Source organism: Prionailurus bengalensis, chromosome C1 (genome assembly GCF_016509475.1).
Source record: "Prionailurus bengalensis isolate Pbe53 chromosome C1, Fcat_Pben_1.1_paternal_pri, whole genome shotgun sequence".
Taxonomy (NCBI): domain Eukaryota; kingdom Metazoa; phylum Chordata; class Mammalia; order Carnivora; family Felidae; genus Prionailurus; species Prionailurus bengalensis.
In genome coordinates, this window is record NC_057345.1 from 63,995,100 (window position 1) to 64,007,201 (window position 12,102).

A 12,102-nucleotide genomic window follows, 5' to 3' on the forward strand; every position below is an offset into this window, starting at 1 on the left:
TGGTGCCTCTGGGAATGACCTCCTCCCTAATGGCGCCAGGATCCCCAGAATTTATCCTTCTGTTTACTAAACACCTTGAAAGTAAGAATTGGATTCTAAGAGATGAACTCATCTCTGCAAGAATGAAATATGCCAAGCAAATGTTTGCAGAAACCAACAAAGGCCGGTGGGCCATAAGGTGACTGAGAATAAAACAAAATCACTTGCCCTGGTTACCTAATCATCTTCATTGTCTCTGCTTATGTAGCACCTCCCTTCCCTCTACAGAATGCCAGGGGTATGGAGAGACAATAACAGTCAGACTAGGGGATATTGGTTCCCCTAAGTTCAAGAATTTAATGAAAAACAGAGGTAACTTCAGGGCCATCTACTCCAATCTCTGATGTTCTTATCATGAGAACCTGCCCTTTGGATTAAAATTCTCTGTGTCTATTGGCACAGCCACACTGAGAGACTTTGCTTTCCGGGCCCTTCATTCTACATACTCAATACCAATCTTCAGCTCTATCTTATGTTTCTGAAGAACTTTGATTCCTTTCTGCCATGTGGAAGGGCATGTGCTGAAGCAGTACGATAAAGATGAAAGGCAAAATGGCATAAACTGGTTTTATATAATTTTTCAAAATGAAACAAACTCAGTCAATGTAGCCACGATTGTATTCATTTGATATTTTAGCAGCTTGAAAATCAAATCAGAGCAGAAAACCTAAATCCCCTCTGCAAATAAAATAAGAAAAAAATGTGTAGGCACACAAAAACCTCATTGACGGTTTTCATTATGGTTTTAATATAGGTGTCAAAGTTCAGTGCGACCTCTTATCATGTCATCTGACAGACTTAATAATGCTCAGGTTAACTTAAGCTTCTCAGCAGTGTTTACAACTATAGGGAGTCTCCTTTGGGGGAAAAAAAAACCTGAAGAAATTTTGGCCACTTACAATTTTTCCCTCAGATTAGCTTTTTGTACAGAATAACGTATGACAGTGGTGCCCACGAGAACTGTATTGCCTTGGTTTCCGTTTGTTGGATTTGTAATTCTTGCTGGATTCTACCTATGTCTGATGGTGACATGTTGCCATGGGTTCCAAATTCTTAAAGGAGGTCACCATACTGAAGGTTGTCTATTAGGTTTTTTTTTTATGAAACCGTCAACATTATGCTGTTTAGCTGTGTCTTCATTGAATAAACAGAAAATGGCAGAACTGTGGAGCTAAGAAAGGCATGTCTGTTTTACCATGTTAGTCCCTACAAACTACCTGTAATAGGGCTCCATACCATTGATTGACAAAGGGCACCGAATATTCTGTAGCCGGAGTAGAGGAATAATTGCTTTATTTTCCCTGAGTGCTAACCAACGGTACCCTGAAGTTGTCTTGTTAATACTGGGAATAAAGCCAGAATTAAATTTGCCCACAAATTACTGATTTTGAGGTAAATATAATTACCATGCTTCAGATCAGCCACTTAATTTTCCATATGAATTATTTTGTTTATTGACAAAATGTATTACAAAATCTACTTAGGGCTAGTGCCAGTTTTTAAAATTTCTGAACCACTCCTATGAGAGTATTCCCTTTGGTATGAGTAAAATGGACAACTTAGTTGACACACACACTAGAACACAGGCTTTGAGTTCAATGCCTGTGTGTATTATTTCCTTGCTCTGTGACCTTGGGCAAGTCACTCACCCTCTCTACATCTCTATTCCTTTGTGTGGAAAATGAGGGTTACACAAGTATTTCTCCAACTAATCGCACTCATTAAATATTATCTTCTATTAAGACGGTGATTGGAGCACCTGGGTGGCTCAGTCGATTAAATGCCTGATTCGATTTTGGCTCAGGTCGTCACCTCCCATTTTGTGAGTTTGAGCCCAGCATCTGGCTCTGGGCTGACAGGGTGGAGCCTGCTTGGGATTCTCTCTCTCCCTCTGTCTCTGCCCCTCCCCCACTCACACTCATGTGTGCATGCTGTCTCTCAAAATAATAAGTTTAAAAAAAGATTATGATGATTGTTCATACATATACACTATATCTGGACTTTAATCCTAGTGCCCCTACTAGGAGAAGGACAGCCAGTTGCTAAAAGTATCCATTGCAGTTCTCATATTGAGAATTTAACGTCTGTTAGTGATATCTGATGATGTGGTGCATGTTGCTCTTGTCCTTGTCTTTCCAATAGGCTGTTTCCCACCTCCTCATTCACATGTCCCGAGTGAACTCTCCAAAATGAAACCTGATCCTATCTCACACTTAGACCCCTTCTTTGGTTTCTGTGGTATAAGTCCAGATTCCCTGGCATGATATACAAGACCTTCCACAATCAGATTCCTTTCTGCCTATCTAGGTCCACTCCCTCCGCCCTCCTCAAAGCCTACTCTCAAAGTGTATTTCTTTTAGGTTATCACATTTGCTTCAACAGCTTTATGGATTCTGAAGTGCTGCTTATTCTCTCATGTTGACCTTGTTTGGCATTCCCTACTCTCCTAGATGTCCTCAATGATTTTATCACCAGCTGTGCTGCCTAAGTATGGACTCCACGAAATTAGGTCTGACCCTCTTGTTATCACCTCCCTTTCCTCACCCCCCTCCCAACAAATGGGTGATATTTTCTCCAGAGTTCACTATAGTTTAATAAGCAGGATCCAGTTTGTTGATTCAATAGATAAACAGAACAAATGAAGATTTTATCTGTATACTCTGAGCTTTGCTAATTCATCCTTGTACAAATGAGAAGCAGCTTTATTGTATTTTGGGAGAAACACATTTGGAGCTTGGCCAATGACACAAGGTAGAATTAATTTCATGACACAATTTCTATATGGTAGAAGAATTTGTATCTGATAAGGTCACAAATACGCAATGGGTAGGCACTCGTCAATGTGTGAGGTGTTTGAGTACTGATATAAATAACACAGTCAACCCAAATATTTGTTATTAGATAAATGACAGTATATGGACAAAAATATATACATTTTTACCCTAGAAAACTACTTCAGTCATTAAATAATACTATTTAAATAGAAAAATATAGCTTTATTCTACTGTTTATCATTTATGAAAAAGAAACAAAAGATCTAGCAACTGACTATATTAAAAGATAAAGATTTTATCTTGAGGTTAAAGGCTAATTCTGTGGTAGAAAGAATAAAAACATACAAATGTTAATATAGCTTGCAAATTTGCTAGGTACAAATATTGGCAATTGTTTTCTCCCTAAATCATGAATTCTCTGTGGATTTTATTTTGAAATAGGTATTTCTGCTATAAGTCTGATAAATGATATTCCAACTCTAAAGAGTAAGCAACTAGAATGCCACATTTTTGATGCATATTTTTGCAGCACAGAGGGGATTAAATTCTAAATGTCTCAGCTGTTAAAGGCCCCTTCAGACTTGCCCAAAATGAGGAACAAAGAAGGAGAGAGCTTTCCCTAAAGCAATTCATCAGATCTATTTGGGCACAGTGACATTCTATCAGAGCTTGTGTGGTTAAGTTGCACTGAGTGGTTCAAGGGTGTGCAGCTGCTTGGAATATTTGAGGAAAAGATATCTCCAAGTTTTCTTCATGCATTCACATGGGCTGGCCAATTCTTACCAACTGGCTAATGGCCAAGAAGGCTCTGACAGTTAGTAGTTACATCATCATAATAACATCTCCCATTTTTGAGTGCTCCCTGTGTGCCAGAACTGTGCTCTGCATTTTGCACCTGTTATGTCATTTAAAAGCTGATACTTCTTCCTTTTTTTTTTTAAATAGGCTCCATGCCAAAGGCAGAGCTTGAACCCATGACTCTGAGATTGAAAGTCACATGTTCTACATTGAGCCAGCCAGATGCCCCTAACATTCATACTTCTTATCTTAAAGGAATGACCTATTAAATGTAATGCCAGTTTTTGCAGTATGAAGAGTTTGTCAGAGTGAGTTTTACACATTATAAACTTGATGAGTACTTACTGTTGTTTTTTCTCACCTAGTTGCTGGCTGTTGGATCTAGGAGAGGCTCTGATTACTTCAGCAGGGCAGCAGTGATCACTTCCATACACAGATTGTTAGACATAGAACACATATAAAAAAGTCTTCTCCTTGTCTGAGTGTTGATGGACTTGAAACAATTGCTAGAACAAGCCACTGATGGAATAAACTTAAGTTACTGGAAACAAGGCAACGTGGATGGCAATTTCAGATAAGATGTGAAGAATATTTAGAATTATAAAGCATAGCACTTTTATGCATTTATCCTTTCATTGTCCTAATGTTAAGATGGATGGGGCAGATAATTGCATCTGACTGAATGTATCTGGCTTACTATATTTTGTGTTATGGTTTGCACCCTGTCTGCTTCCCTACCATCATCTTCCCCCACATACAGTCTGTGTGTTCTTTTTACCAAGAGATTTGCAAATTTCTGACCAATTTAAGGCCTTAGTCTATGCTGTTCCCTCTGCTGGAATGCCCTTCCCATCTCCACTTGTCTAACTCCTCCTCATTCTTCAGGACTCCATTTGAATACTCCCCAAACAAGCATTCCCTGAATTGTCCCACCCACACCCTTCCCACTTCCTCTGGGCTGGCACAGTGCCCTGTGTGTACCTCCACTACCTCTTTTGATAGGTGACATTACACATTTCTGTTTACTTGCCAGCTGCTATAAGGTGTCTCTCTCTGGAAGCTTGAAGCGTGGTCTGTCTTTTATGGTTTTATTTCTCCTTTTCAGCCCCTCACCAAATCTACACAGAATATGGGCCCAATGAGTGCATGTGACTTGAAGGAATAAATACATTCATATATATCACACACATTTGTGTTTTGTTACTTCCCCAACTCTGCATCCCTCCCCCCCCCACCCCCCCACACACACATTCTCACTGCCTTCTGGTGTGGTAGGCTTTAAAAAGCCTCATCCACGGTTTTTATTGTAATTGCTAACGCTCAAGGTCACGATTTGGCAGGAATGACTGCTAGAAGGATGCACATCAATGCTGTGTCCTGCTGTCCTTGCTGTCTGGAGTACAGGATGTGTTTGAAATTATACCTTTTCTAGTGAAATTTCAGGGTGGTTTTATATCAGCACTATGAGAATGCTTTCATGTTAAATAAGAATGTTGAAACAGAAAGAAAGGCAAAGAATCAGGTCCAGGCAAAGCCTGAGCTATGAAAGGAACACCTCTGCCCACCGCAGAATATGATTCCAGGTCAAGCACAGAGGAGTCTGTCTGGCTTCCACTCTCCATTTGCTCCCCTTATCCTCTCTGTGCTCATTACTTGGTTCCCTTTGATGAAACATGGGAGGCAGACAGGGATTACTAGGGAGCAGGCTTTTACAACTGTGATCTCGTTCCATTTTGAAGTTGCTCTCAAAATGGTTGATTTATTTTCCTCTCATGTATGCATTATGTATGTGTGGCTATGCGAGATCTGTGAATTCAGAAAGGCCCTCTGTACCTTTGTCCCCAAACCCCCATCCATGCAATGTAGTGCAGCAACCAGTAGAACCAGAGAGCCATGCAGGGCTTTGGAATAGACAAAGACACAAATCCCATCTGGGTCTCCTTCAAAGAAAACTGCTGTTTTGCAACAAGCTACCGGATAGCGATAAAAAAGGTTCTTACCTGTTTACTTAATGGGTGACTGGCCCCTTTGCTTTTATTTAGCCATCTGTTCTGGTCTATGTCCCTTTAAACTTGTAAGATCCATCACCTCATTTAAGCTGTTACCTTGACACATTGCAATGTTGTGGACATAATGATTCCACAGAGGAGCAAATTAAAACAGTTTTTCATGATTAGAAGGTTAAATGAGGTAAGGCTGTGGTAGTTAGTGGTGAGATAAGGGGTTTTGAGGAGGCAGAACTCAAGGGACTTGCACGTGATTGGAAAATTAGGCTGGCTAGACAGAAGGACGGGGCTTTTACAAATTATGGAGCTGAGCAAGAGCTAAGACTTCCTTTGGGGTCTCTGACTTCTGGGGGCTTTAGTCTCCTGTCCTTGCAGAGACTGTGATCATGGCCAGGGAGGAACAGGGGCTGGCTTTGGGTTTCTTTTCTACTTTGGGACATTCTGTGAAGAGCAAAATGAAGTTTATTCACTAAGAAGTGATAAGCTGGAAACACAACAACATACACCAGGTCATTCCTAGATAGTTATTTGGCTTCCCTTAAGTTTGAAGAAGAATTGAGGGCCAATCCCAGCTTTGTGGAGGAATCTCTGATTGTGTCTTCACCCTGGACTTCAAGGCATGGCTGTTCCTGACATCTGCCCTCTGCCCTGCTCTTTCTTCTTGCTCTAGACCTGACCCTCCACCTGACTCCTGGATGGTTCCATTCAGGTGACCCACCATCTGGATAAAAACTAGGACTTAGGAAGCCCAGGGTTTTTAAATCATTTCGTACCCTTCTAAATCATTTCTTACTCCGACCACTCTGGTTTCTCCTAATATGACCAGTATTCTTGTAGTAACCTGGACTCAAAATTCTCCATCTCACCTCTATCCAATCAGGAGCCATGTTCTCTGCTTACCACCTATGTTGAGTTTCTCATATTTTTTCTACCTTTGTACTCCCCTTGCCACTGCTCTAGTTTCCATCCCTCATTACTTTTGTCCTAGCCAGTCAGAATAGCCTCCTAACTCATTGCTGTCTGTCTTTAGTTCCTCCCTGCTTCAAAACATTTTAAACAGTGACGTTTGATTATAACTTATAACAGTTATAATTATAATTATAATTAAACAAGCAACAAACAAAACCTCCTTTGGTTTTCTATCACCTACCACCCTCGATAGACTTCTCAGCTTGTTGTAGGCAGTCCCTAAAGTTATCATTTGTTGTTTCCAGCCTTTTCTCATCCTCTGTGCCCCAGGAAGACAAAGTTCTGTGTAGCTATGAATCACCCCATGTTTTCTTGCCTCCTTGCTGTCTTCCCTCTACCTAGAAAGCTTCACTCACATATCTCTACTGATTAAAATTCATGCATTTTATCCAGCTCAATCTCAAATACATCTCTGCTTTCCCCACCCCAGTCAGATGCATTTGCTCTCGTTCTTGTTCCATGGCAACCCATTAAGGGGGATGTTCTTAAGCTGCTTCGCATGGATTTTTTTCCTACTTTTATTGTTAGCTTTTTGAGTCTTAACTTTTGCATAGCCTTTCACAGCACAGGCAGCTTCCTGCCTGTAGCGGGTGCTAGATATAGAAATAAAGTAATTGCTGATAATTTGTCTACAAGGATGGGAAAAATCCATTTATTCATTCACTCAAATGTTTCGTGGGTGCCTACAATATGTAAGGCAGTGTGTTATGGACCTGGGATCCAGAGATCAGTATAACAGTATATTCTGGTTCTCTAGGAACTCGCAGTTAGATGGAGGAAAAGTCATATAAATAATTATGCAGTGAAAACTGTGCAACCATAGATGTGCCTTCAAAGTATGGGAGTGCAGGACTCTGTTAGGTTAGACAGGTTGGGGTGAAGGGATGGTGGTGGGAGGGGATGCAGCAGTTGGGAAGGGTTTCCTACAGTTGGGAATGTCTGATTTGCGTTTCGAAAATTGAATAGAAGTTGTCGAGGAATGTGGGGAAGTAAGGAAGGGTAGGAATGGAATGGAAAGATAATCTAAGAAGGCTTCTCTGCTTGTTCTCAGAGGCTGGCTAAAGCAAACTGGTCACCAAATGATTAAATTCTGTCTCCAAATGAAATCTCCTAAATGACACAGTCCTTTTATCCCTTTGAAAGAAAAAGAGAGGGAGATAAAGGAATCTCCCTCTGTGACTACTTTTGGTTGATAATCATTCATTCATTCATTCATTCATTCTTCTTTTTAATGTCTTGTAGAGAAAGTCTATGATTGCAGTGAGCTTCATAGCAGCGTTCCTCTTCCTGCTGGTTGTGCGCCTTGTAAATGAAGTGAATTTCCCACTGCTGCTAAACTGCTTTGGACAGCCTGGCACAAAATGGATACCATTCTCCTACACATATAGGCGGCCCCTTCGAACTCACTATGGATACATAAATGTGAGAACACAAGAGGTAAGACCTCAGAGGGTTTCCTAGGATTTGTGGATATCCATGGTAACAGTTTTTCTTTAGGAGCAAGATGGTTTCCAATCACTGAACTTACTCCCTCTGCCTCTCCAAGCTTCTTTGGGTCCCTGACATCTTCTGTTTTCTCATTCTTAGACATTGTGACATACACATGTCTAATGTCTGCTGCCCCTCCTACATCAAATCTTCTGATTGTCTAGCTTCATGTGGAGTTGAGGAGGCAATTACTTGTTTTCCTGGTGTTTTAACATCCATCTCTTTCTATTGCAAAACTCTGGTCAGCAATTACCAGCTGGAGAACTGGCTGGCTTTATTTCCTGGAGGTCAGCTTGTTGGGGACAGCTCTTTGTAGAACGGCAGAGAAGCATTTATATTCTTTAAAACTCTGTAATCCTTAGACCTGGAGCTAGAAAGGCCAAGCTGATTTTAAAATTCTCCGTGGTTGCCGAGATAATGGGATTTAAAGAGTTGCCAAATTTAAAGGGGTTAACATCATTTAAATCCTGTAATCACTGAACCTCTAAATCTTTGTAGCCAGTCGGTAGCACAGGAGAGGATGGAGGTATATGGACAACTAGAAAGTATGCTACACTTTTCTAGTAGCACTTTTGCAAGCCAAGATTTGCATTTTAGAGCGAAGTAAAGAATTTGCATTTTAGAGCGAAGTAAAGAACCTCCCAAAATGTGTGAAGTGTATAGAAGTGGTTAATGACATTGTTTTTACTATTTGTTTCTATGGAGTGCGGTAAATGTGAGGCTACTATTCCTAGATGCAGAGTCCAAGCCCGTTTGATTGTTGGTGACAAGGGTACAAGTCATCAGTATGTCTATGTCACTGGGAAGAGTTTTGGATCAGATCCCATCGACAGGTCATTTTGTAAAAATACTAGAGAGGAGGGGCTCCTGGGTGGCTCTGTGGGTTAAGCGTCCAACTTCAGCCCAGGTCCTGATCTCGCAGTTCTTGGGTTTGAGCCCCGCGTCGGGATCTGTGCTGACAGCTCAGAGCCTGGAACCTGCTTCGCATTCTGTGTCTCCTTCTCTCTCTGTTCCTCCCCTGCTCATGCTCTCTCTCTCTCTCTCTCTCTCTCTCTCTCTCTCTCTCTCAAAAATAAATAAAGGTTAAAAAAATTTTTAAAAAAATACTAGAGAGGAAACTTAGGTGTAGAATGCTGCTACTGTCCTGAGAGTTATTCTTAGCATCCGGAGAGGGACACTGAATGCTGGCTTGGTCTGTCGTCTTGTGTAGGCAATATCATACCTGAGTCACTGCTTCTGGCTAATTTGATTCTTTGAAAATTGTTTCTGTATCTGCAGGGTTTACAGGCTTTTTATTAGACCTTTATAGTAAAAAGAAAAAGGCACCATTAATAACATATAAATTTTTAGGAGTTTTGCTTGATGTTTAACCTTTAATTGGTTTTAAATCAATTTTTTAAAAAGTGTCCATTGCTTGAATTTGTTGAGTGTCCTAATAAATCGATTACCTATATAAAAATGTATCTCTTAGAGAATAGTTTGTGTCACTCTTGTCTTTTGGTACTTTCTTTTTTTTTTTAATTTTTTTTTTCAACGTTTATTTATTTTTGGGACAGAGAGAGACAGAGCATGAACGGGGGAGGGGCAGAGAGAGAGGGAGACACAGAATCGGAAACAGGCTCCAGGCTCTGAGCCATCAGCCCAGAGCCCGATGCGGGGCTCGAACTCACGGACCGCGAGATCGTGACCTGAGCTGAAGTCGGACGCTTAACCGACTGCGACACCCAGGCGCCCCCCTTTTTTTTTTAAAAATTTTTTTTTTTTTGGTACTTTCAATTTTGGCTGTCATTGAATATTCTATAACTACTGGATTGTGTTGGTCATTTCACAAGTGCCTATCACAGGTAGAAAATGAAACATGTGAAAAAAGTGTCTTATGAATTACTCTTGTGAGGGAAATCCCACCAAATGTTAAAGACCCTTTCATTTATCCAAATATTAATGGATTCGGGGCACCTGCGTGGCTCAGTTTAGCATCCAACTTTTGATTTTAGCTGGGGTCATGATCTCAAGGTTGTAAGATTGAACCCCATGTCGAGCTCCACCTGAGCATGGATCCTACTTAAGATTCTGTCTCCCGGGGCGCCTGGGTGGTTCAGTCGGTTGAACGTCTGACTTCAGCTCAGTTCATGATCTCACGGTCTGTGGGTTCAAGCCCCACGTCAGGCTCTGTGCTGACAACTCAGAGCCTGGAGCCTACTTCAGATTCTGGCTCCCTGTCTCTCTGCCCCTCCCCCCGCCCATGCTCTGTCTCTCTCTGTCTCTCTCTCTCTCTTTCTCTCTCTCTCTGTCAAAATAAATAAACATTAAAAAAAAATTAAAAAAAGAAAAAGATTCTCTCTCTCCCTCTCTCTCTCTCTGTCCCTTCCCTGCTCCTGCACGGGCATGTGCACACACTCTTTCTCTTAATAAATAAGTAAAAAAAAAAATATATATATATATATATATATACACACACACATATATATATACACATGTATATATATACATGTATATATATATATACACATATATATTTTTATATATATAAAATAAACAGATATATATTATATATATTGGATTTTGGACTGTTACTGGAAAACTGACCTGAGGATGCAGTTATTTAATTAACCACATCAACCAGGCTACCCTTTGGAATTCTGTTGGTATAGTTTTTATTTTTTTAATTTATTTTATTTTATTTATTTAGTTTTGAGAGACAGAGGGGGGCAGAGGGAAATCTTAAGCAGCCTCCACACCCAGCACAGAGCCACACGCGGGGCTCGATATCATGACCGTGAAATCATGATTGAGCCAAAATCAAGAGTCAACACTTAACCAACCGAGCCACCCAGGCACCCCTGTTGGTATTAGTTTTTTAATACAATGACTTTACTAAAGGATATTGATCATTTATTTTGCTCCTGCAGAGGTTCTATCTTGGGAGGAAGCATAGTTACTGGAAAGAGTTTTTAAGCCTTGGAGGCACACAGGCATGGTTTACGTGCCAGTTCTGACATGCAGAAAGTAAGCATGACAACATCAACTAGCTAAGTTATTATAAATGCCAGATTGGTAAAAAAATTAAGAATCTGACAATAGCAGATGTTGGTGAGGTATAGAACGACAGGAATTCTTATGTACTGCTAGGGGCAATATAAATTGGAACAGCCGCTTTGGGAAAAAGTTTCCTGTTCTTGAGTAAAGTTGAAGATCTGTACACACCATGCCCCAGTGTTTCCAGTCATTGATGTACCCAGGGGAGACACTCATGAGCATAGGCACCAGGAGGCATGGACCACGTGTGGGGCAGCATTATTCATGACAGCTAGAACCTGGTAGCAACTGAAATGTCTCTCTGTAGGACAATGGCTTAAAATCGCTCTGCATACCCTGGAATACCACACAGCAACAGCAATGATGGAACTGCAGCTACGTGTGACACTAGGGGTGAATCTTGCACAAGCAATTTTGAGCAAAAATGCAAGAATAATAGAATACAGAGTGTGATTCCATTTATAGATCACAAGAAAAGGCAAAACTAAATAATGATGCCTAGGGACATATATAGGAGATAAAACTACAAAGGAAAAAAAAGGTAAGGAGATTATCATTGTGGAAATGAGAAGAGCAGTTACCTCCGAGAGAGACGGACAGTTTGTGATCAGTGTGGGTTGCTGGGATGTTTACAGTATCCTGTCTTTCGATCCAGTTGGAAGTTACATGGGTGTTCACATTATAATTATTTATTAAGTATGTGTTCATGTTGTTTCATTTTTATGCATTTATATTTCATATTAAAAAATTAAAAATATATTCTGAGCCCAGGTAGGATATTTGTTGACCAAGAATCACACAAAGCACCTCACCTAATGTACAGCAAGAAGTAACTGAAAAGAAGCATTAGGGCATTAAGCTATCTAAAACAAGAAATATTTGAAATAGGCAATTTCATCTTACGTAAAGACAAACAGATAATATGGGTAACTTACGTGTATGATAGACAGAGAAGTTCCATATTGTAACATGAGAGCAGGTGATGAACAGAA

General features: G+C 40.5%; 1 protein-coding gene across 3 annotated transcripts in view; it reads left to right on the forward strand.

Annotated features, from left to right (window-relative positions):
• Positions 1-12,102, forward strand: part of ST6GALNAC3 (ST6 N-acetylgalactosaminide alpha-2,6-sialyltransferase 3) — a 549,238-nt gene that overhangs the window by 223,931 nt on the left and 313,205 nt on the right. For all 3 annotated transcript variants that reach the window (XM_043575303.1, XM_043575304.1, XM_043575305.1), the window contains exon 2: positions 7,829-8,023. In XM_043575303.1, the coding sequence (XP_043431238.1) occupies positions 7,829-8,023 (195 nt within the window). The remainder of the gene's footprint in view (positions 1-7,828; positions 8,024-12,102) is intronic.